Raw genomic sequence first — 26,128 nt, 5'->3', positions numbered from 1 at the left:
TGGAAGGCCCAGTTTTGTTGAGTAATGACATGGTTTACTGGCTTTATATTTTGGCTTGTGATTTTCTAAATGGGCAGTCATAGATCATGCAGCAGGTAATGTGGAGGTTATTTCCATGATTGTTTGCAGTTGCTACTGCTGGTAGAAGGTTTGCGGTCATGCGGTAAGTGTTGTTCCTGCAGAGGATATGTATTCACTTCCAACCTCTCCTCGGTTGGTTCCTCCTCAGGGGCTTGGGACCCCACATATTGGTGGAAGAAATAGAGGTATTATTTCCAGTAAAAACAACTTCTCGAAAAATTTGTTTCTGCAGTCCATGCTTTATGTTAGTCTCTGTTTTTCTATCTTTACTGAATTCTTCTCTGACTTTAAATATTGGCATGGCAATTTTGGTCAGTAGCTCAGCATCATGAACAAAAGCATTTTCCTTCCAAGTGGAAACAGTGAGTGAAGCAACCCAGTTCCCTCTCAGGCCCCTATCCTCTTTTGAGAGAAAGAATTAGACTTTAATTTTAATTGCAGGTTCCTCTTCGATTTATCATTTGTTTGGACTGTTGACATTTTGCAAACTGACAGTGGGGATTCTTGAGCTATGAGCTACAACCTCACAATACTAGTAAAAGCTGCCTCATGTTGTGTTTTGTAACCAAATAGCCTCTCCTCTAACCGATCCGTCTATCTTGTCTTAGAAGAGGATGGAAGTCCACTAAACAGAGGTCAGAAGTTTGCAAGACGAGCAAGAAGAAACTGAGATATTCCTTATCTGTTTTGATGAGAACTTTTAATTAGATATGTTTTATTTTCATTGATATGGTCCTTAGACAGTGGGGATATGAAATCCTTTTTTAGGCCTTAATTATACTCTAAACTATTTTCCTCCCTCATATGATTGATTTTGTTAGTACAGTTTCAAATTTCTGTTTCAGAATTGTTGGGAAAAATACACCAGATCATGTACAGTATATGGATTAATATTCTGAATGCTGGATGAAATATTGAATTATAAAAAAGATGTGAATTTAATGTGTTCATATACAGGCACCAGACAAAGATGCCCATGAGTGTAAACACATTGCTGTGTTCCTCTGGTCTGCTGCTGCAGTCACTATTGGCTGATGAATCAATTCATTCCCAGCTGCCTCATTTGCTAAGAGGGTGAATAATAGTGTACATTTATAAACATCTGATGAAAAGAAAAGAAAGATGCAGTTTTATGTACTCTTAATGAAAGCAGCACCCATTTCTTTGGTCACTTATGTTTAAAATAAAATCAGCTCAGTGTTCATCAGATGTTTTAAAATCTCTTTGGTTTTCAGACTAGAGGCATATCTAAAAAAAATCTTATATGCAGAAAAAAAACACCATGATCCAACTAATTAAACAAGATGCATGTATTTGCAACATGCCTGAAAATAGGATTATTATCAATAATACATAATAAAACATGCTCATAGGATACTTGCCATTGTCTCATGAATTTAATAAACAGGATATTATGTGTTTGGTAGTTTACAGGATTACATTTACACTGCATGTTCATTTTGACCAAAAGTTAGTCAATGTGGTTTTGCTGTTTTCAAGGTCAAGTTGAAATGGAGGTGGGCCATATTTCACTATTAGAGCAGCCAGAACATCAGTATTAGTTATGATATAATCAGTAATTACATGCTTGGGTAGTGTGGTTTGGATGGTGCTTTAAGGTTCTGCTGAGAGTTTGTCAGTGGGCTTTATATGGTAACATGCAGCTATGTTAACCACAAATCAATCAAGATGGAGGGCATCTATCCAAACAGATGCAGTTTAAACTGAATGTTAAGCAATTTAGAAGATTAAAGAAGATCAGTTTTTGCCAGAGGTGATGTACAGTGATCCCTACAATCTGAATTTCCAGATTCGTCACTAAAAGCATTTTCAGGAACAATGCATGAGCTCATAACCGAGTGACCCAAATCAAGTATAGATGAATAGACAGATGAAGAGACAAAAATAGGGACGGAGGAAGTGAGAGGGAAAGACAAAGAGAGTAGATCTGTCTGTTGGCTGAATGAGCACCTCCTTTTAGTTTGGCCACAGCCCCCTCCTTCTTGCCTCAGATATAGAGTGTTTTTAGGAGCAGTCGAGTCAATCAGAGCCGGGTGTACAGGAGAGCGCACTGTCAGGATATTCCACCCTTACGCACACGCAGACACGCACATATACTAACGCACACTCTCTCACATCTCCCTCTCGCACACGCACATGGAGTATTACTGGACCCACCTACTCTGGATTCTCTGGAGCGTGATGCCAGGTAAGTTTGTATGTGTGTGTTGTCTGCTTTCAATTAAAATAATTGAAGAGAGGCAGAGTGGTAAGTGAATGCTCCATTAAAACTACAAAATACTTTGCAACTTGAGATGAGAGTGCCATGGATGTGATTTGCTTAAATGAGTTTGTATCCCAGTGTTGTGCATCTCCCACGTCTGGTTTCCAATATCAGAAGCTGTTAAAATGACCTCCCTTTATAGATGGGGATGCTGGATTGGCTGTGAAATTTCAATTTCCAATTTCAATTCCTAGCACTTGCATACTTTGAAATGAAAGGAAACGTTATCAGAAATAAATTAGGAGTTCATAGGTTTCTGTGACTGGGAAAGATCAGGTGAGCAGCCAGATTAAAGTTAACTAGTGAAATGACAATCTTGACAGCATATTCAAGGACTTCTTGCTGTCACGGTTCAAGGGTTCCTCAGAAAATATAAATAAAACTTGTATTTCTGTCCTTTCCAGTTATGGTTTATATCTTTTATTTTGTCTGTCTGTCCATCTGCAAAATGAAGAAATTGACAATGAGAATATATATTGTAATTTGATCAAAGCAAAACAAAAAAAAGCTAAAAGAGGAGGAACTGAATACAGCATTTCTGATGGAAATATAGTATTATTGAATGGCTAATGTGTAAGAGAGACATAAATAACATTTGTGTTGGTATGTGTAAACATGCTTTTTTATGTTTTGTGTGTTGCTCATCTTGACCAGCTGCCAGCCAGCTGTGAACCAGGCCAGCTTTAGTCAAATCCAGTAATGTAAACATCATACTAGTACAATACTGTAATGCTACTGTTTGTTGTACTCATTTCAACCTGCATCTGGTCGAATTAAATGTGGCCTGCATCTAGAACGTCCTTTTATATTAGATTTTCTTGATGACCTTTTAAATGTGGCCTGTATCAGACACTCATCTGAACAGGTGACCCTCTTAAACTGACCCACATTTAAATACACTGGGGCTCACTGCAAGTGATGGGCGAATTCATGATAATTGTTGCAATGGAATAATGTCAAAACTGCATGAAATTTCAGCTGTTCACCCTGTCATCCAATTAACTGAACAATTTTATGTTTGAATAGAATTCTGACTTTTTGTCAGTCAATATGGAACTGGTTGGTTAATCCAGATGTTTCTCAGCATTTCTTGAGGTAATTCACTCAAGTGTGAATACTTATGGTTATGTGTTCAACAGTCAAAGTACATACATACTTTTGCGGTACAAGCGATAAGTAAAAGTGTCAGACTGGTCCAATTTCTAGGTATAACAAACAATACCAAAAAAATAAAATAAAAAATGGTTTAGAAACATTTTCCACTCAGAAACTATTAGCAGTTTTCACAATTACAAATAAATCTCAATTAACGCATTGATTTAAGTGACATTTTGAAGTTTTGAAGGCACAAATGGTTATCTGGCCCTAGCTCTTAGTAGTAGCTGATTTACATTGTGATTAAAGATACAAAATATATATATTGAGATCTCAGATGCTTCGACCTAATACTACTTTGGAAATAATAATTATAGAATAAGGTTATTTTTTTGTGGGTGAGGAACTCAGAGCTAGTGAGTAATGCCTGACTGTGGTGTATATCTGTCTGCTGATGCCATGTGCCTCACGGATAGTTTACTTTGGCCACAAACCCAGTCGTAGGTCGCCAGGCTCATCTCCTGCTAGCCTTCTCTCAGCAACCCTTCAATGAGCCTTCCAGACCACAGAGCTCACAGTTGCAAAGTCAGCATAAAAATTGATCTGTGACTGTAACAGTATGCACATCAGTCCATGAGGTGCAGCACATACGTACAGTAAAAGCATTAAGCCCATGAGATCTTAATCAGAAGAGCATTTCAAAGAAATTTTTTGAAAGATGCATTTTTGGCATGTGCAGTTTATTAAAAGCCAACCTGCTGGCCCATAATCCCCGCCAGTGGGCAGTGAGGCTCATTAGCCTCAGGGCTGTACCTCATGTAAATATCTATGAAGGAGGGGAGAGATGACTGAGGGGATAGCAGATGTTTAGAGTGTGATGTCTGTCACATGTGGGCTTGTACAGAGCTTCATATCTGACTAAGGCCTTGGTAATGAACTAGTATTGGTAGTTTTTTTTTGGTGGCATTGATGTGGCTTTGGATAATGAATTAGATTTTGATGGATGGTTTGTGGTAATATGCCCTAGATATGGTCTAGCACTAGCTCCGATATGTTTTGATTTTGATCATGACCCCAGTTAACCTGATTGCGATTTCAGAGTCCGAGCATGCGGCATGGAGTGTTTTTAAGAGGTCTGTTGTAATTAGGGCTGTCAAAATAACGCGTTAATTTCGATTAATTAATCTGAGAAAAAATAACATGTAAAAAAAAAATACCGCAGATTAATCCATTCGTTTTAGCCACCATTCGACTGTAAAATGAAGGAGGGAGACAAGAATGCGATGGCGCTGCCTGGATCATTGATTGGAACATTTACTTATAAAAGACGGCCTGATGGAAGTGTTGATAAAAATAAAGTCATCTGCAATGTCTGCAGCAAGGAATTTGCATACCACCGGAGTTCGTCCGCTCTAAAGTACCACATCAATGCAAAGCATCCAGGACTTAACGTTAATCCGGAGGTACGACCTAGCACGTCCCATGATACCAGAAGCCAACGTCATCTTCAAGATGCCTTGTTTGTATAGTGAAAAAAATTAATTTTCTTAGCATATTGGGTCATATTGTGATTGTTATGGCCATTATTTGAACAATGAAAATAATAATAAAAGAGTTTTTGAACTTTGAAGTCACTATTATTCATTGATTCATTTGAATTGAAATATTTCATACTTTCACAGGAAAAATAATGTATGCGATAAATTTAGATTAGTTAATCACAGAGTATGAAATTAATTAGATTAAAATTTTTAATCGATTGACAGCCCTAGTTGTGATATATTGCAGCTGCAGGTTGTTGTAGCTGGAATTTTTTATTGAATTTTGTGCCATTGTCAAGTTATACATCCTGAATTAATGAATTAATATATATATATATATATATATATATATATATATATATATATATATATATATATATAATAGTTTTCACAGTTCAAACACTTCAAGACATATTTGTAATAGCTTCAAACATGTAGCTTTACTTAAAGAGTAATTTACTAGAAGATGACGTTATGTGTACTTGCTCTTAACAGCAGCATTTTCATTACAAGATATTGACACATTTCCACTTCAGTAAGTGTTTTAATGACGAGGCAATGGAGAGAAACAGGGCCACGTTCAAACCTGCAACCCTGTGAAAAACTCCTAAAAAAATCCTGAGCAAATGCATGACCACTATGCTATGGTTCTGTCAAGCTCTGGCAAATTGTTAGTCTTGGTGATGCATGGACAATCTAATAGACTGGTGCTTCTCTGTCAGTATGACTGTTGTGTAGCTCCTGTAGCTTGATTGTAGTCCAAAAGCATCGCAGATCTGGCCTGGACACAGAGCACAACGCTTGCAGCCTCTGTACTGAGGTTTATTTATCTTGGCAAAAGAATCCACACACAGGAAACCCACTCTTTGACCTGCTGATATTACAGAAAATATTAAAGGGTCTGCCACGTTAGGACTTTTAAATGGAAACTAGAACCCTTTTTTTCTTCTTCTTCTTTTTTTAAGGATAAAGCTGTTCTCAGTTGGTGTCTGGGACAGTTTGGTTTCAGTTACAGACTGTGGATGCTTTAGATGTGTATTGAAGCTCTTTGGAAAAAGTGATCAATGACTGTAGGAGATCATTTGGGGGGGGGGGGGGGGTTCAAAACGTCTGGACAGTTTTGCAATTAGTGTTGCCATGATATAAGTGTATTATATGGTTTCATATTAGTAACTATCAAGCCGTTCATTCAGTGTTTGATCTCTCTTTTTTCAGGAAAGATATTTTTCTCTTTTCAACAAATCAGGAGGCAGGTGACAAACAGCTTTGCTTATACAGTATAATATTTATACTACTGTTCAAAAGTTTTAATAAATGTGATGATATACAGGGCACCTTTTTTGCAGCGTCCCACTGCTCTGCACATTTTGTACGTTTCTCTTATTGTTTTAGACGTTTGTTCTATTCGAACATAAGTGCCCTGCAAAGTGGACATCACAGGATATTCTGCCATGATTCCAGTTCAAAGCGAACGATTATGTTCCATTCAAAGTGCATTGAAGTGTGCGAGATGTGAATTTAAATTGTATTGATTTACAGAGGTATATGATGTCACACTTGTCCGTGTGTTTAGACAGACTTTGTGCAATGCAAATCCATGAATGAATGTTCCGAAGTGAAGTAAACTTCAACAGATTTCCCCTGCTCAGGGAGTAGGGAGCAGTAAACACTGTGTAGAGATCATGTCAATCGGAACAAAGTTCATGCACGGAGCTCACTTCTAATGAGCTGATTATCTGAATCAGGTGTATTAACAAAGAGAGACATACAATATGTGCAGAGCAGTGGGGCGCGAGGACTGGAATTGAAAACTGCTGCATTACACCCTGTGTTTTACCATTGCCCGTTGATTTGACATCAATATTTCCCAGCAACATTGCTCAAAAAGTTGCCCTGTGTAACATCGCCTTTAGTCTGTGTGTGAGAACCAGGATCAAACTTAACCTTTTTATATGATCCTTCATTGCAGTTCACAGTGGTATATGCAGTTCTCCTGCTCAGAATAATAGATCAATCACTGGCAGTATCACTCACACCTCTTCATCACTTTCTGTGATAGACAGTGCTGACCAAAAATGAGGCTAGGAAAAACATGTGGTCCACATTATTCCCTGTGCATTCTTGTGCCAGAGCTGATTAATGCACAGAAATGCTTTTACATCATCCCCAACACTACAGTAGCCTTTCATCATTCTTTCTTTTGTCTACAGACAGGGAACGTGGGAAAGAGAAAAAGAGTGAGGGAAAGAAAAGACACTAAAAGCACTTCACTTCTCTTCCTCTCCCTTCTACTAAGAGGAATATCTCTTCATATTATCAATCAATCCTCTGCAATATATATTATAAAATGCTGAATGGAAACTACAACCTTGCATGAAGCAGACATATTTATCAGCACAGTCATAAATAAATTTCATTTTCACAATTTTTTTTTTTTTTGAGACCTGTTCTTTAAAAGTCTTTTAATTGAATCCAGAGGAGATGGATGTTTCTCCTGTGTTTTTTCAATGGTACAGAGGCCAAAGTGGAGGCAATGAGACCTGGGGTGACCAAAGAGAATCAGGCCTTTTATCAAATCCCATTGTATGTTTTCTGCATCTTTGCCTTTTTTTTTTTTTTTTTTTGGTGAAATGTATACATTCCTATTCATTGGTTTCCAGGTGTGCAAGGATATGAGATCCATATGCTGCCGTTCAGAGTTCAGAGAGGAGATTAACTGTGTAATTCAGTGTAATTCTCAGATGAATTAACCATTGTGTTTACTCGTGGTTAAAAGCTCTTATATATTTCTCAGTTCAGCACCTGCTTTAGATTTATTTTTTTTAAGAGCCATGCTTCTGAATACTGATCTTAATGATATGGGGTTGCCATAATATGATGTTCTAACATGAGAAGGCAATCTTTGCACTGTGCATCTGATGTAAAAAAAATTTGCCAAATCAATAAAAACACAATTATTTTAAATTTTTTGCTTAAGTCTTTCTATAAATATTTAAAGGTTTAGTTGACCAAGAACTGAAACTTCTGTTATGTACACATCCTCATGTCATTCCAAACCTGTTTGACTTTAGTTCTTTCTTATGTAGAACACAAAAGAAGATATTTTGAAGGATGTCCATGTTACACTGCACCGATAAGCACAATCAAGCCTTTGAACAAAGCTGATCAACCATCCCTTTAAGTGATTCAGAGAAAATGGAGTGTAACTCTGTCCAAAAAATAAATAAATACAATTCTTTAAATTGTTTATTTATTCATTTATTTATTTATTATTTTTATTTTTTGATATACATTTTCACACTCCATAAATTTTCCATGAGTCTGTGCATATTTGGTCTAAGCCAAAACACAAGACAGATCTTAGTCTCTGAGACCAGATTCACTGTTATAACTCAGTTTTGACAAAATAATTATTGTGTTTGTCCTGGCAAACAACAACCAACTTTTAAAACATTGCAAAAAAAACAAAAAACAACTATCTGTCATTTGCTTTCTGCTTGTCTGTTAGTTGTGTAAAGATTACGTCTAGTGTAGTTCATGAAAGCATCCTACTGTTTAGGACTCTTTTTGCTGGCAGAAAGTCAGTTTAGCCACAATTAAATGTTGCTTAGTTTTGGGTTATTGTTGGAGCTCCTTAGCTCGTAGAATCTATTGCCAGTAAATGTAGTCATAACTCCAAGCATGCTGTGATTGGTTCATATTTGAATTGTCTGTTTACAGGGTTCCATGATTGTTTCAACATTGACACCAGAAATCATCGGATCATAAAGGGCCCCAGGCAGACACAGTTTGGCTACACTGTCCAACAACACATGGCTGGGGGACAGAAGTGGTAAGCAGCACTTCTTAGGTCTTTGTCTGTGCCTCTTCATCCCCTAAACTATTCCCCCTAAAGGCATATTCTACCTTCTTATCTTAAGAAGATATATTTTTAAAATGTGATCACTGACTTCCAATGTATGAAAAAAAAGTATGTTCTACAGAAGAAAGAAAATCTAAAGCGTTAAAATAACATTGGCAAATACATGATTTTTTATTTTTGGGTGAACTATCCATTTAAGACTTTAAAACCCTCTTTAAAGTGAAGCAGAAAATCATGCTTCCTGTGCTTTCACACCTTTGTAAGATGTCAAAAGCACTTTGGTTGAATTTAAAATCATAAAAGTGTTTATGTGTCCAGGTCTTGAAATGAAGGAATTGTAATTCAGGAAGATGTCCAAGAAAATAGTGAATTTGTTTTTCATTTCATCTCCCAAACTCAACAGTAGATCTCATTGCCTCAGTGATTTATAAGGTTTTCATCACAAGTAAATTTAGATCTCTTTTAAAAGGAAAATCCACCTATGATGCTTTTACAGTCTTATGAGAATTGGAAGGAGTTTAATATTTCTTGTCCACACTGTGATATCATCATCTCTCTTTGCTTTGGCAGTTTGATTCCAATTTGGCATCTCAGTAACTCTGCCTGGCCACAGCTCACCTGAAACCCTGCCCAGAGGTCTATATCTCTGTGTGTGTGAAATAATAAGTATGCCTGCAAAGAATAAGTATTCCTTTTCAGTTAGTCACTTCAGCATTGTGTTGAAGATCCAACACTAGGGGTCACAAATGGAAGCCCAGACACCTCTGACATCACTGAGAAAAGCTAATTAAATTGGCGAGCAAAATTTGCATACCTGGCCACGACCCGGACATCCGGGTATAAATTGGTCAGAGTGGCATTTGCTCAACCCTTCTGTTCTTCGGAGCCAATGCAGCATCTCTCTGGGATTGGCATCACTGCATTCACCTCGTGGAGGGTGGGGTCTGACCAATTGGAAGCAGATGACTCAATTAAACCGGCACTTCCGGATACTGTGTGTTGGTCTGGGATGACAGTCTTGTTTACCCGGGCAGCAGAGAGCATCAAACTTTAGTGGATACTTCCACCCTGTCCTGAACATTCTTGGAGACCGAGCGTGAGACTCAGCCATGCTCCATCCCAGTTCCTTTCTTCCCGGAAGTGCCTGAGGAGCTGATGAAATCGTAAAACTCACCTTTCTGCCATAACACAATGCACTAGTTCCTACAGCAATTGCGGTGCATTTGGAACCAAGATTGGTTCATGGCAATATACCTGAAGGATGCATGCTTTCATTTCTTGATCCTCCCAAGACTCAGGCTGTTTCCCTGTTCACGCAGACAGGATACGTCATCAGCACGTTAACGAACGCTTTGCAGACAGAGCGAGAAAGGGAGACAAACATCAATAACCTGGGCTTCCTTCCTGGTATTGTAGTTCTTTTAAAGTTTTTTCGCTGGTGAATGACACATGATGTAGCCCAGCGGTTCCCAATTCCTGGCCTCGCACACATATTTTGCCTCTCTCGCTTAGTTAACACCCCTGGTTCAGATTACTAACTTGTTAGAAGTGAGCTACGTGAATGAACTGTGTTCTGATCAATATGATCCCTACACCATGTGCATTGCTTCTATGGTTCAATCTTGCTTCCAATCACAGGGTTTACTGTGATACAAGCCTTGTCAGTTAGCGTTTGCACTGCAGTGGTGTTTATTGTCTTTCACATTTCATCAGTCAAAGCATTTCTATCTGCATGTTATTCAGCTGTAGTGATATCTGATGCATTTATCCATATAATCCATAGGGATTTCCCGGGTCTCACTTGTGAAACAGACATTAAAGCACATGTGTGTTAGGGTTATATTTTAGATTTAGTCCGAGAGCTTTCTGTCCCTCCATTGAAGCTGTGTGTACGGTATAAAGTCCATGTCCAGAAAGGTAAGAAAAACATCATCAGAGAGGTCCATGTGGCATCAGAGGGTCAGTTAGAATTTTTTGAAGCATTGAAAATACGAGTCAGTCTATTGTTCATTATCTGGCTCGGCTCGGTGTTCATCTTCAGTTCTCTCTTCACAGCAGTTCAGTCAGGGTACTTTTTGAGTACATGAACTCCGGGATATTGGTTTGTTTTAACTTAGAGGGAGTGTCAGACACATTAAAAAAAGTTATAAGCTTAAGTCATTTGTTGATTAATGCTTGAAAGAGATGCGAACCGTTTTAAATGATTCAGTTCGATTTGATGAACTGGTTCAAGAAGATCCGGTTACATCGAGTGATTCATTCGCGAACCGGATAGCACTACACTGCGTTGTTTTGAAATCTCACAACAGACACGGAAGAGAAGACAATGCTGAAACACACAGTTTCAATGGAGGGACTGAGAGCTCTCGGACTAAATCTAAAATATCTTAAACTGTGTTCTGAAGATGAACAGAGGTCTCACGGGTTTGGAACGACATGAGGGTGAGTTATTAATGACATAATTTTCATTTTTGGGTGAACTATTCCTTTAAGTAGCAATACTTTTACTTAATTACAATTTCTTAGTACTCTTTCAACCACTAGATACAAGCAAGCATGCAAGATATCTCCTTCTATTCTTTTTCTTTTCACTCATTGCACCGTATATATAATGATATATTCTATCTCACATTCCCTAGATAACGGCTAAATGGCTCTGTCTGTAGTTTAGCTGTGAGTGTGTTGTCAGTTTAGCTGGACTGATGTTGGGTGATAACAACAAAGACTTTCTGAAGTGAGCAGCTGCCAAATAGACCCCTTTTCTGTCTCTGCCCCATTCAAACAGCATCTGGAAACCATTAATAGGCCAAAGGAAATTTTCAGTGTGGCATGTGCTTCTGGCTTGGCTCTTGAATGTCACTCTTATTTCATCATATTCAAGTTTTGTTTGGGAGATGTGAGTTGTGTGTTGTGAGTGCGCACTTACCCAAAATTCACAATGCCAGACTCAAAGACACGCACATCGACAAATACTAACAGACTATAATCTACACATACAGCCAAGAGATATTGTTTGAAAGACCAATTAAGTCAAATTTCACTATACAGATTTATTTTAAACAGCAGTATGCTGCAAATAGTTGAAAGGGAATTCTGTTTATGTGTATGTGATAGTGAGACAGAGCATTAGGGAGAGTGTGTTGTGTTTATGCTGGCATGACTCTAGGCAGTAGGAGAAGAAAATGGTTGTGCAGGAATTGGCTATAGACAGTAGCTTATCACCTTTATGCGGTAAGTCTTCCTTAGATCGTTTGAACAGTGCAAAGATTTTGGACACTCCAGGTTATTTACTTGTGCATGTGTGTACTGGTGCTTTCGTACAGTTTGACTTGGGAAATGGATTGATAAGCAAAGTCAGATCCTCAGAGGAGAATGTTTAGTTCAAGAAATTTATGGGGTCTAGCTGTTTTCACCTTGCTCACACCCCCAAAGCCTTTCAGTGCTGATAACACACAATACATTCACTCTGACAATTCAAACTCTTGATTCAACCCTCAGAGACAAAGAGACTTGTCTCTTGAGGGTTGAATCATAGTCACTTGCCCTCAAATGTTTTGAAATACTAGGACTGAGGGTCTGTGGGCCATTGCCTTGTGATGAAGGGGAAACACTTCCACTTCTGCATAATTTACTCTTCCAAAAAAAGGGAAAAAAAGCGCTTAATGAGTGAGCAATTCAATGCAAGGCAATGCAATGCAATAATATATCATATCATATCATATCATATCATACCATACCATATCATATATGTAACATATTATCATATTTTAATATAAAAAAATATATATTTATTTATTTTTACAGAAATCTTTCAACTGAAATTTAAGGCTTTATTTAGGCAAAAACCAAAACGGTCATTTAAATGTGGTTAAGTAATTGAATGAAACATTGAGTGAACATTGCCAAAATTATCCACAAATAATATTTTTATATTCAAAAACTAAGATCATCATATCACATGTTCTCAAATGTCATATCTCAAAATCCAATCAACCAGCTGAAAGGGTGTTATATAAATAGAATTATCATTACATGAATGATAAAATTATGACTCCACTGCTAAAATGGTATGTTATGTATGTCAGTAAGGGTCCTATCACTGCAGCATGCAGTGGAAAGAGGTGTTTCAGAGGCACAGAAGGGGTTTAGTCATGTTGGAAAATGGGGGGAAAGGGCTGGCAACTCACCTGTGGTTATTGCTGTGGAAGGAAGTATGTAGTCGTCATTCTCTCATATTTTTCTCTTTGAGTAGAAACATTATGCTAACATATGCATTTTATTTCAGGTCAGTACGCCAGGATTGAGGAACAGAACATGTTCATTATACATGTTACAAAACACAGGGATTGCCCTGCATACTGTATATTGGGACAATCTCAAAAGTTGCTACCATGTAGCAGATACATAATTACAGACTAGAAACCACTAAACAAGCATGTTGAATTTTATTTTAAATCAGAAATATATATATATATATATATATATATATATATATATATATATATATATATATATATATATATATATATATATATATATATTTTTTTTTTTTTTTACATTTACATATGTCACAGAGAGTGAGCTAAACACACTAACTTGCATCACATAGAGAAATTGAAACCCTTCAGCTCTGTGATGATGACAAAAGCAGATCAAACTTCATAAATAATTCATTGCAAAACCCATAGGGAGCATGTGGGAGTTTTGGGGCACAGAAAATGTTCATGGGTTTATTTGAACTATTCCAGTTATCTTTTAGAGCTCTTTGCAGTATGAATAATATGCGTTTGTGACTGTTATTGAAAAGTGTGTTTTTTATTTTATTTTCTAAAGCCATTACTCCAGTCTTTAGTGTCACTTGATTCTTCAGAAATCATTCTGATTTTGATTTGATTAAAAACAGTTGTGCTGCTTAATATTCTGTGGAAAACATGATACATTTTCAATGTTCTTTGATGAATATACTATTTGTAAATGTGAGAAGATAACATGGTTCTCAAACTTTTTGGAATGGGATTTTTTCCTGGGTGGCCTGGCCACTGACACTTGCACATCCACAGAACTGGCCTGATAGATCCCTTGAGATGGACATACAGACAAACATGGACACATATGCTCAGTCTGTTTACTTTTGAAGGGTTGCAGTTTGAAATCCTTGCTGAGTTTTGACTGTAGACTGGCCTGTGACCTATGAATTCCTCAAGCAGCAGGAGGGTTGAAGCGTTCTTCATCTCTATTCTCAAACTCGGCTGAAAGACTGCTCACAAGCTCTTTCACACTGGACTAGGAAAATTAATCTGTACATGAATGCCTTTGTTAACAAATCAGTAATGATTAGATGAAATCAATATGTTCATTAATAGTTTTATGGCTTTAAGGATGTGGGGTGAGAGTTGCTATAGTTAGAAGTGTTGCCTTTCATGGCAATGTCAGTCTGATGAGGTTTTTGTGATGTTTGTGTGACGTGACATTCAGCCAAGTATGGTGACCCATACTCAGAATTCGTGCTCTGCATTTAACCCATCCAAAGTGCACACACACAGCAGTGAACACACACCCAGAGCAGTGGGCAGCCTTTTATGCTGCGGCACCCGGGGAGCAGTTGGGGGTTCAGTGCCTTGCTCAAGGGCACCTAAGTCATGGTATTGCCGGCCCGAGATTCGAACCCACAACCCTAGGGTTAGGAGTCAAACTCTCTTACCACTAGGCCATGACTTCTTCTTTGACATGCCCTTTTAAATCAATAACACACAGTTATTTATGAAGGAGCATTTGTGGTGGATCTTTCCTTTTCTCTCCCATCGTGTAATGAAACACCATATCAGTGGATTCACTGGCACTTCATAGACTTCAGCACCATCGTAGCATGAGTAAAGTCTTTTGTCACTCTCCAAATGTGAAAAACATTTGGCTATTAATGGCGATCCCTTTCCTCTTAGATTTTTCCAAAGGACTTGGGCCGCAAGTACAGCGTTTTGTGGGAGATTGAATATGTAATAGGTTGAGTATCAGCGAAGCTGTTTCATTCAGTGCTAGTAGCCTTTTAGAAAGACAGAACTTAGTCTGAGCCTGATTGTTTTAACAGTTCACTGTGTCATTACCCTGGAAGTTTGACTAGACCGTTAAATCACTGCAACAAAGGTCCTCGTTTTCATGCTTATCTCTCTATTTCTCTTTCATACTTCCTTCTTTCTTTTTTTATTTAGGAAAGCATGTCCTGAGCTGAACTCAAGTGTAAGGTATAGTGCCAAAGGCAGCTATAACACAAGTGATATACACAGTATTAATAGCAGTGAAAATATGACACAGTCTGTGGAAAAACTATTTCCAGAGACATTTGAAGATGTTTAGTTTAACTTTTCAACTTTTTGAGTTTTAATGTGTAGGCTTATTTCATTCTCATTTTAGACCAGTGTCAAACTTAGAAGGGTTAATTATCCAAATACCGTTATATCACAGCAATATCAAATTTACATATGAAGAGTGATAAACTGATTTAGTTTATTTGATTGTACTGACTGAAGTCAGGCTGAGCAGTAGGACATGTGCAGTTCTTCTTGTTCTACTTAATTTCTTAATTCCACTGTAAATAGCCTGTGGGTGTCCTATAATTATATTTTAACTGTAAGGGGTAAAATCCATTTGTTTGGGAAGCTGGATCCAGATTTTTTTGGGAATTCTTCACTACTGAAGCTTGCCAAACAGAGAAATATTTTCTCGAGGGGCCCATGATGTTGACCCCTGGCTTATGGCAGAACACTCATGGAGGTCTGGATCTGCAATAAACTAGTGTCAGATATCACTCTCTGAATCGCTCTGCCCCTGAGTGGGTATTGCTCCTGTTTAAAGCATTAACCTTTATCACCTGTCAGAAGCAGCTTTAGATGTGGTGATTATTGGCGTGTGTGAGATGCAGTGTTTCAAACTGTTTCCATTTTGGAAGGATGTAATGGTGCCTTTGTTATGTGAATCTTTCATGTATAATACAGAATAAAGAGGCATTTTCAAACTATTCCAAGGATCATCAAATATGATGAATATGATCTACTTCTTTATTCCATGTAGACCCGTTTCAAGTATGTCTCAAATATCAAGTCAAGTGAGCTTTAATGTCATTCACTTTATGTGGAAAGAAATGTCATGCTTCACAGGACCATGGTGTTATATATTTAAACATATATAAACTTTAGCTAACCTATTAAAGAAGTAATCCAACTATAAAATGTTACTAAATGTATTTGGTAACATTGGATAAAATGGAGAAAGTGCAAGATGAAATAAGGTAATGAGAACATAATAGACAGGCTGTAGTGTACAGTATGTACATGCAAACATATCTGTTTCCCTTGTACTTAAATATGGGTAAATATGCAGTGTGTGAAAAATATGAATAGTATGCATGATACTGTTTTTACATGCTTCAGAAATGAATATATTTGTTTTTGTCATTGTCAAAAGCTGAAATTTAAAGAAATGTATGAAATGTATATATATATAAACCATACTTATATTTTTAAATCTTTATTCTCTTTTTGTTTGTTTGTTTGTGTGTGTACGTGTGTGTGTGTGTGTGTGTGTGTGTGTGTGTGTGTTTAATTGATGCTGCTCTCCAGAAAATGTAGCTTTTTTCATGAGAGCTACTCTTTAAAAGTCAGACAAATAACCCGAGGATCATAAAATAGCTCTTTTGCAGTAAACTGGACTTTTGTATCCCATGATTATTTATTAGATTAGTTTTACTGTCACTTTCTGACCCCAATGCAAAGATACTGCCTTATGCCTGCCAGTCTATTTAATGGTACCACCTCACCATAAACTAATTATGAGGTTCTGAATGACATTTAAGAGCCCATCCTGACATAGCACAGCCACGTAAATGTGAAGTCAAGCCAGTTTTCTCTCTCCCTTGAGACCACTATCAGCATGAAAGAATTCTGCCTCTCTTGCATAAACAATTGAAAGAACACATCTTGCTGTGTTTAAGGATGTGTAGTATTCCAGTGATCTGACTAGTAAAATGATTCCTTTGCAGCTACTTAATGAAAGTGACGGCCTTCGCTTTTAAAAGCTTCATGGTTCCGAGAGCAATGAAAAGTGTGTACTGCTCCCTACAGTGCTACTGCTACTGCATCTGAGTGATGTGTGTGTCCCTGATTGCTCTCTAGAGGAGCAGCATTACAAGTAAAGCATGCCAGCATTAATGGAGCGATGCGTTTAGTCAGTCAGGGTCATAGGGTACATATTTCAACACACACACAGATATCAGTAGAGTCTCACATACCAAACCGCCCTGCGTGCTCCCATCGATACTTTACTTTACCTCAGACATCAACATTCAGTCTAAACCTGTTTAAACATTCCTTTGCCAGTAGATTCCACTCACCTGTCATCTCTCATTGATTCACTTAATTCCTCTAACCTCCTTTTAAACGTCCCTGTTTTCAGAGGGAGCTTAAATCAACAGTCTTCTGGCTGTATTATTTATAAGGAAGTGGATCACACACCTGCTTGTGTGTTTCATCAGACGTTTTTGTTAGATGAATATTGTAGTGTGTCAAAAGTAATATTTATGTGTCAAAAGTAATATTTTAATGTTTGGATTGTGGATGTTTTTAGGTTACTGGTAGGAGCCCCACTGGAAACAAATGGACAGCATCAGACAGGGGACGTGTATAAATGTCCCTTAAGCAGAAGATCTGGAGGACCCAGCTGCACTAAACTTAATCTTGGTACTGCAGAGTTCATTTTCATACTTTTGTCCTATAAGTGTATACAGTACATATACAGTACAGACCAGTACAGAGTTTTCTTTATTTTCATGACTAATAAAATTGTAGATTCACACTGAAGGCATCAAAACTATGAATTAACACATGTGGAATTATATATGGAATTACATACATAACAAAAAGTGTGAAACAACTGAAAATATGTCATATTGTAGGTTCTTCAAAGTAGCCACCTTTTGCTTTGATTAATGCTTTGCACACTCTTGGCTTTCTCTTGATGAGCTTCAAGAGGTAGTCACCTGAAATGGTCTTCCAACAGTCTTGAAGGAGTTCCCCGAGAGATGCTTAGCACTTGTTGGCCCTTTTGCCTTCTGTCTGCGGTCCAGCTCACCCCTAAAGCATCTCGATTGGGTTCAGGTCCGGTGACTGTGGAGGACAGGTCATCTGGTGCAGCACCCCATCACTCTCCTTCTTGGTCAAATAGCTCTTGATGCCTTCAGTGTGACTCTACAATTTTCATAGTCATGAAAATAAAGAAAACTCTTTGAATGAGAAGGTGTGTCCAAACTTTTGGTCTGTACTGTAGATGCACACACATAAAGAGATGCACATTGCACATTAAATTCAGGAATGTCTAGACAGGATCAACATTTACGTAACGTAAATTATTTTTTATGGTTAGAGGAAGTCTTTGTGTAAAGTACATGTGCCACATATGGTCTGTGGTCAGATTTTTAGCACTCATTTGCAACATTTGTTAATTTTTTTCTTAAGGAAGGATATCACTGACAAATGTCTCTGAACGAAAGGATAAAATGAGACTTGGAATGACTCTTTCGTCCAACCCTAATGACAACAGCTTTGTGGTAAGCTTTGGATATCTGGTTATAATACATATTCAGTGTTATCTGGCATTTAATCAGACTGCAACATTAATATAGTTAAGTGTTTAATCATCATCCTTTCCCTATGAAACGCTATGGAATTATAATTATTTAGAATGAGCCCATGATCTTTATGTCAGTCAATGTATTTATTAATGGTGCACTTAATAGCCTTTGTGATAATTCACAGGCTTGTGGTCCCCTTTGGTCGTACGAATGTGGCAGCTCATACTACAGTACTGGAATTTGCTCCAGAGTCAATGCCAGCTTTAAATTTTCCCGTTCTATCGCTCCTGCCTTCCAAAGTAAGCACAATATTCCTGCACCTTCCATTTAACTAGGGTAATTTTTGCAGTGAAATTTTGGTAATATGTTTCTACTTTCTGCCTTAACCATGGAGTTTATTTTTATGCTGAATTTGGCCATGACTGTTTCTAGATCTGCCATAGGCAATATATTTGTGAAATTAATGTTCTTCTTAAAAAGAAAATGATCTTGACTGCTTATAAAGAGCTGAGTTGTTTAATCTTTTTTCTTCTTCTTTTTGACGAAAGAATCACTAAAGTTTGCTTCTGCTTTTGCTGATGCCAAAGACATCAAAAACATCTAATTTCCCTTTTAGGGTGTGAGACGTACATGGACATAGTGATAGTCCTGGATGGATCAAATTCAATCTACCCCTGGAACGAGGTTCAAGACTTCCTTATCAACATCCTGCGGAAATTCTATGTTGGACCTGGACAGATTCAGGTGTTTTAGACTTTTTGAACAATGGGAACATGAAATATCAAATGTGTCTTTATATCAAATGTGTGGATCATGTGCTTGTCAGGTTGGAGTACTGCAATATGGAGAAAAAGTGGTGTCTGAGTTTCAGCTGAATGACTTCCGCTCTGTGGAGGATGTGGTCAAAGCAGCCCGTAAGATAGGCCAGCGAGGAGGAGAAGAGACCAACACTGCGCTGGGAATCAGTGTTGCACGGTACTACACATATGTGAAAAAAAATTCTAAATGCTATTTAATTACAGTTCCACTCTACAGTTTCATCTTCCAAGTTTTTAAGTAGTCTTTTATGTTCAACATGGCTGCATTTATTTGATCAAATTCTGTTTAAATTATGAAATATTATTACAGTTTATAATAATTGTTTTATTTTAATATATAAAAAGGATATAAAATGTATTAAAAAAAAAATATATATATATATATATATATATATATACATATATATATATATATATATATATATATATATATATATATATATATATATATATATATTTTTTTTTTTTTATATAAAAAGGAAAACAGTATAAGTTTCTGCACAGTCTTCACAGTCTTCGGTTACATTATAAATATCTTCCGTCACTTTTGATCAATTTACTAAGTCCTTATTAATTTATAAAAATAAAAAAAAATCTTTACTGACCCCAAACTTTTGAACAATAATGTGCATTTTACATATTTGCATATCAACAGAGCCACAAAAATGACACTGAAAGAGCATAAATGATCTATGGATATTCACAGATCAGAGGCCTTTAAACAGGGAGGTAGAAAAGGAGCAAAGAAAGTCATGATCGTCATCACAGATGGAGAATCACATGACAGCGCTGACCTGCAACAGGTCATTGAGGACAGCGAGAAGGATGGCATCATACGATATGCCATTGCTGTAAGTATTGCCTTCCTTCAGTTTGCCTTCCTCCTTCTTGCTGTGGCATTGTTCAGGTGCCCATTCTCATGCTGAAATTATGGGGCAACCCATTTTAAAATCGGGATTGGACCAACCATTAATGTCACATTCAGCTGCTGACACCAGTGAAGAAGGCCTAATGTTTTCAACACCACTTATGGAGGCTTGGATTATAATGTGGGCTTGGGCACTCAAGTGAAATACGTCACGTTCAGGCTGATTGTTTCTTGGGGTCTTTCCTCACAACAGGTACTGGGGCTACTATAACCGCAGAGGCATCAACCCTGAAGCTTTCCTCAATGAGATCAAATACATCGCTAGTGACCCTGATGATAAGCATTTCTTTAACGTGACAGATGAAGCAGCTTTGAAGGACATTGTGGATGCTCTGGGAGAGAGGATCTTCAGTTTAGAGGGTTTGGTGACTTTACCACTCCAGCACCACACACAGAATTGCATCATATCCATAACACAGCCCAAAACCTCAGCCTGTGAAACATATACATCTCTGCACAGCACTGCACTCTAAATCTCATTGGACCAAATCTTAAAATGTATACCTCATCTCTTTGATGAACTCGCTCTTTAAGAATGCTGAAATCTGCACTGCTCGGTTGGAGGAAATAGCGGATTCTTTTGCTCTTCTGTGTGCTCATTTTGTCTCTGTTTGCAGGGACTAGCAAGAATGGGACAGCATTTGGTCTCCAGATGTCTCAAGCTGGCTTCTCCACACACATAGTGGAGGTGAGTCTGGGTGTCCATCAGTCTGTAAATTCCTCGGTTGACTCTATTCCTCAAATTCACAGCCCTTTTTCCATATTAGCTGAAAGAAAAAACCTAGACAGGCTGACCGAGATCAGATTGAGTGAACATTCAGTCAATTTTTAGGGTTGTTTTCATCATCTAAAATCTTATCTTTCTGTCTTTCTTTCTGTCTTTCTTAAACATTCTTTATTTATTTTCCTCTCTTTCTGTAGGTCATCTCTATATGTCGCTGTCAGTTATATGATACACCAAAAATATTACACCTTTACAATGGTGAGCAGATAAGATTTCTCCCTGATAATTCAAACAAGCCTTTTTCTGATTCTCTGTCAAAAGAAATGAATATAAAGCCCAGGTTTTCCCAGGTTTTTTCAATTCTTGTGGTGAGAAGTATGGAGGAGCTGCACCTCAGGGGATGTGTCCTTTTTTTTCTTTTCTTCTAAAACCAGAGCTGATATCAGAGCTAGTTTGTCCTCCAGCACAGACTCAGTTATCTGACATACTGTACCCCATACTGTACTTGCCGTTCAGGCAGGCTGTCTTGCCATTCTCCATCCAAAAACTGTACCTGGTGGGTCTGTATCCATCCAAGACCTGCTCCCAACTGTAAAGCTAATCATCTCTGTCCAGGTTGAACAATTTCCTGATGCAACTCCTCAGATTTGTTTAACTCCATACCCTGAAGGCAAGCACAAACTGCTGGTAAAGTTATTAATATCTAGTTTTTATTTATGTATGTGTGGAAGACACAGATAGGAAAACTCCAGTTGGACATTAGGATGACTGGAAAGCCAATCCATCAGGTATCTGGAGGCTTGGAACAGCATCTGCAACAAAAGCAACTTAAGTGTTGAGAGGAGGGATAAGTTGTTTGGAAAGAATGTTTGCACTCCAGGAAAAAACTCACACCTCTTAAATCCAGATTGTACTCTCTGAAAGTGGGATATGTGTAGCTTCAAATACAGCTTTCATACATGCTCCAGAATGGTTTTTATTTGCTTTATTTGTGGATTGTTTTTAAATTATAACTAGTGAACATCATTTTTTTATGATATGCAGTATCAATATAAAGTGAATGTCTAGACATAAATAACAGTGAATTCAGCAATTTGTTTGAATGTAAAATGTAAAAGGGTAAAGCAGGTGTGTCCAAAATTGGTCATGAAGAGTTTAGCTCCAACTTGCCTCAACACACCTGCCTGGAAGTTTCTAGTTACGCCTAGTAAGACCTTGATTAGCTGGATGTGTTTAATTGAGGTCGGAGCTAAACTGCAGGACGGTGGCCCTCCAGGAGCAGGATTGGACACCCCTCAGTTAAAGCAATGCAGTCCTGGTGGCATCAGGTTTAGAGCCAGTCCTGCTTTGTGATACCATGCTGGCCTTTTAGCTTATCTTCTGCATGTGACTGTGGAGCTGGTTCTGTAGAAAGAAAAAGTGATGATGGCAGCAGTGATGAGGCGCAGTGGGCACCAGGTGCACAACATCATGCACACAGCCAGCACTGTTCCATTTAGAGAGAGAATTTCAGCTCTCTCTAAACATGAACAGATTCAACATGCTCTTATTCTGACTACTGTACAGTGAGTTTAACTAATCACTAAAGAAAAATGTTTTATGAGGTTTCATTGCCAATTGCAAAGCACTTCCAGAGAAATTAAGAAGGAGCTGGATGGACGCTGAGAATGAGATGAAGTGTCTGAATCACTGTATGAGGGGTAAACAAGGTCAAGAATATTGATACATTATGTACAAACAATTAGAAAATATGCAATATTAAACTACTAAATTTATCTAAAGTAATCTTCAGTGTATTTTTGTTAATAATAATACATTTTACTGCCTTCATACATTATGCTAACAAGACATAATTAATGCCATGTCTTTTGAGATTTTGAGCTTTAATGTTCAGTGATTGATTTCATTAGTCTTTACAGTTTTAGAATTCATTCTGTGCAAGTCTTACTAATATTTTTCTAATATATCATTAAAGTGGTGCCTTTGGTAGGAAAAAGCACATTAATGGAAAATTACAAATTGCAATTAAAAAAAATTGTTAGAAGACTGCCAACCTAAAACATAACAAATGCCTCCATTCATCCCTTTAAAGACCCAAAGTTGGTAGTTTGAGGCCAAAAGTGTTGACGGAAATGAAAAAATATTAGTTTCCTGAACTTTATGTAATTGTAGATATATGTTTATGCTCTGCCTGCAGGACGGTATTTTAGTGGGAGCAGTGGGAGCTTATGACTGGAATGGGGCTGTGCTGAAGGAGACTCGTCAGGGTAAAGTGATCCCACCAAAGTCGTCTTATGAACAAGAGTTCCCAGAAGAACTGAAAAACCATGGAGCGTACCTGGGTAAAGAATTCACACCTATACATTAAACTGGCTGTCGATGCTAATGACAGAATACCGCTGTATGATCTGGCTACATCTAAATAATTACCTTTTTATTGCTCTTCAAGTCTCCATTTTGGTCATTTCTTTTGATCTCCACTTTATCTCCACTCCTCTCTGTTAGCAAGCAAAATTATTCATCCAGTTTACTGTTTTTAAAAGTGATAGGCATTTATTATCATCTTTCTCATATTGTGTTTGTAGGTTACACAGTAACATCAGTGGTTTCAGCTCGCAGTGGCCAGTTATATATAGCAGGAGCTCCTCGGTTTAACCACACTGGCAAGGTCATCATCTTCACCCTGAAAAATACTGGGGAGCTCACTATACTACACTCACTCAAAGGAGAGCAGGTAATTAATCTTAAAATATGCATACAGACACTTTCAGTGCACAGTGTCTGTATACTCTTCTCACATATTCTGCTCCTCTGACTCATTCTTCAAGGTGTTAGTGTTCAACTGTTTCTAAGTATGCATACTGTACAAACAGCAGTGATCAATCAGTCAATTTTTATGTGTTTTAAATGAAAATGCTTTCATTTGCGATGAGTGGAATGTCTAGACTACAAATCTATCCCACCAAACCCATGTGCTTCTCATCACAGTCTAAAGCAAGCAAATAAATTCCCTCTCACAAATAAAACACAGAGATATTTAAGATTTTTAAAGATTGTTCACAACAGTAAACAGCCTTAAAGGATTAGTTCAATTCAAGAATAAAAATTTCCATGATAATTTACTCACCCCCATGTCAGCGGAGATGTTTGTGTCTTTCTGTCTTCAGTTGCAAAGAATTAAGGTTTTTGAGAAAAACATTCCAGGATTTTTCTCCATATAATGGACTTCAATGGGAACCCCAATGGGCTGAAGGTTCCCAACTGCAGTTTAAGTGCAGCTTCAATGGGCTCTACACGATCCCAGACAAACAATAAGAATTTAAATATAATAAAGCTTATAGCTAAAAAAACAATGGAGGAAGTCTTCAGAAATGGAGAAGGAGGGATTAATGTACTCTAAGAGAACATTAAAACCAGGCCGACTTCCTTGAGGCCTGGAGAATATTTAAGTATGTTGCGAGAAAGAAAAGAATAAGCAAGAATTTGGTTCTTTCTGTGGAAGTTAATGCAAATGGTTTGGGGAAATAAGTAAAACCCATGATTTAGTATAGAGAGGAAGGAGTACTGATACAAAGGAGGAGGAATCTTCAACCATCAGCCAATTCCAGGCTATTAGTCTCCTCAGTGTTGAAGGAAAAGCATTCTTCAGTGTTAGAGCTCAGAGGCTGAACATATTTCCTGATAAGAACAAGATTGTGGACACGACAGTCCAGAAGGCTGGAATCTCTGGGTTCTCAGGATGTCTGGAGCACACAAGTATGATCTGGCACCAGATTCAGCCAGCCAAGAGAGAGAAGAGGGACCTTCATGTCATTTCCTTGACCTGGCTAAACGCTTTTGGTTTAGTTCCAAACAGTTTCCCTCTGTGCTGCCTTCAATTCTTCAGACTACCAGAGCCCATCACAAACTTGGTCAAAAACTATTCCCAAAGACTTCGAGATCTACTTTAGCAGCAGCTGTAAAGAGGTATTATGGATGGATGCATGCTCCTTTCCACTTGCATTTATCATGGCAGTAGAGGTTTATTATCATTGCCTCAATGGGTATGATTTGGGTGAGTGGCTGATAATAAAACCCCTTATCGCAACAGTACCCTGTACTAGACACCTGCTAATGAAACTTCAAGAAAACATCCACATGGGCCAAGATGAAGGTCATTCAATCTAAATCTTGAAGTATCTTCATCATCGCAGGACAACTGACTGATCAAAGGTTATTCATCAGTTGAAGATGAATCGCCGCGATAATGAAACTCTATATAGCATACTGTAGCTTGAAGTGAAACTACAGCACTGTGTATTAACTGCCGCTCTATTTGAGGGCAGGTGATAGGGATTTACCGTAATCACAGAACCAACTTTACTGACGACATGCGCATGATCTTATCCGTTCAATAATATTGTCCAGCCCTAGGTCTGTTTCATCTATTGTGGCCCAGAACATCTCCTGGTGGTAGCAACTTTATATCCACTCAGTGCAGTGGACTTCAAAACGTGGACTGATACCACCCTTGTCCATTTTTTTTTTTTAAATGCCCTATATTTGGCATATTTCTGTGTCCCTATATTATTCACATAATGTTGATAGACATTATCAAATATAATTAAACATATTAGTTTTACCCATGTTTTTATGCGTTTTGATGCTGACAATCGGCATTATGCATATCCATGTGAGGAGTTTCTCAGATGTTAAAGCATGTCCCTTGTGCACCACTAGTAATCATTTTGGTCCTTGATGTATGTGGTTTGTGCAGATTGGGTCATACTACGGCAGTGAGATTGCTCCAGTGGACCTGGATCGATGATGGAGTCACAGATAACCTACTGGTGGCTGCTCCCATGTTCTTCAGTGCAGGCTGGGAAAAGGGCAAAGTCTACATTTAAGAGTCACAGAGCAGTAAAGAATATTCAGGCACATCAGCATATTCTTGCAAAAAAACAAACAAGTTAATTAATTATTGACTAGCTGTTATATTTGGGCCTTTCACACCACTGTAACCTTTTCCATAGTACCAGAACTAATTGTGGAACCCACTTTTTGGCATTTTCGTACCAGCCTGCCTTTTCGAGAACCAAATTAGCTCATACTTCGGAGCAGGGTCTAACCAGCACAATGGTTCTACCCATGATGTAAGTAGACATTGATTTGCCAAATGCGTACAAAATGCCCTCAC

The 26,128-nt window shown here is 37.8% G+C and overlaps 1 protein-coding gene across 1 annotated transcript; it reads left to right on the top strand.

Annotated features, from left to right (window-relative positions):
* The first annotated feature begins 2,136 nt into the window (after positions 1-2,136).
* On the top strand, positions 2,137-25,846 carry LOC113052351 (integrin alpha-11-like). Its single transcript, XM_026216812.1, is given in 14 exon segments — positions 2,137-2,290; positions 8,722-8,833; positions 17,480-17,592; positions 18,367-18,458; positions 18,667-18,781; positions 19,099-19,226; positions 19,309-19,457; positions 20,007-20,171; positions 20,422-20,588; positions 20,846-20,916; positions 23,150-23,294; positions 23,538-23,686; positions 25,709-25,753; positions 25,755-25,846. Coding segments are annotated over 14 exon segments (1,587 nt in total). The 5' UTR covers positions 2,137-2,238; the 3' UTR covers positions 25,839-25,846.
* Positions 25,847-26,128: the final 282 nt, after the last annotated feature.

Source organism: Carassius auratus, chromosome 32, assembly GCF_003368295.1.
Source record: "Carassius auratus strain Wakin chromosome 32, ASM336829v1, whole genome shotgun sequence".
NCBI classification, from domain to species: Eukaryota; Metazoa; Chordata; class Actinopteri; order Cypriniformes; family Cyprinidae; genus Carassius; species Carassius auratus.
Note: the sequence above shows the minus strand (reverse complement) of the source record. Positions and strands in the feature narration are given on the sequence as shown.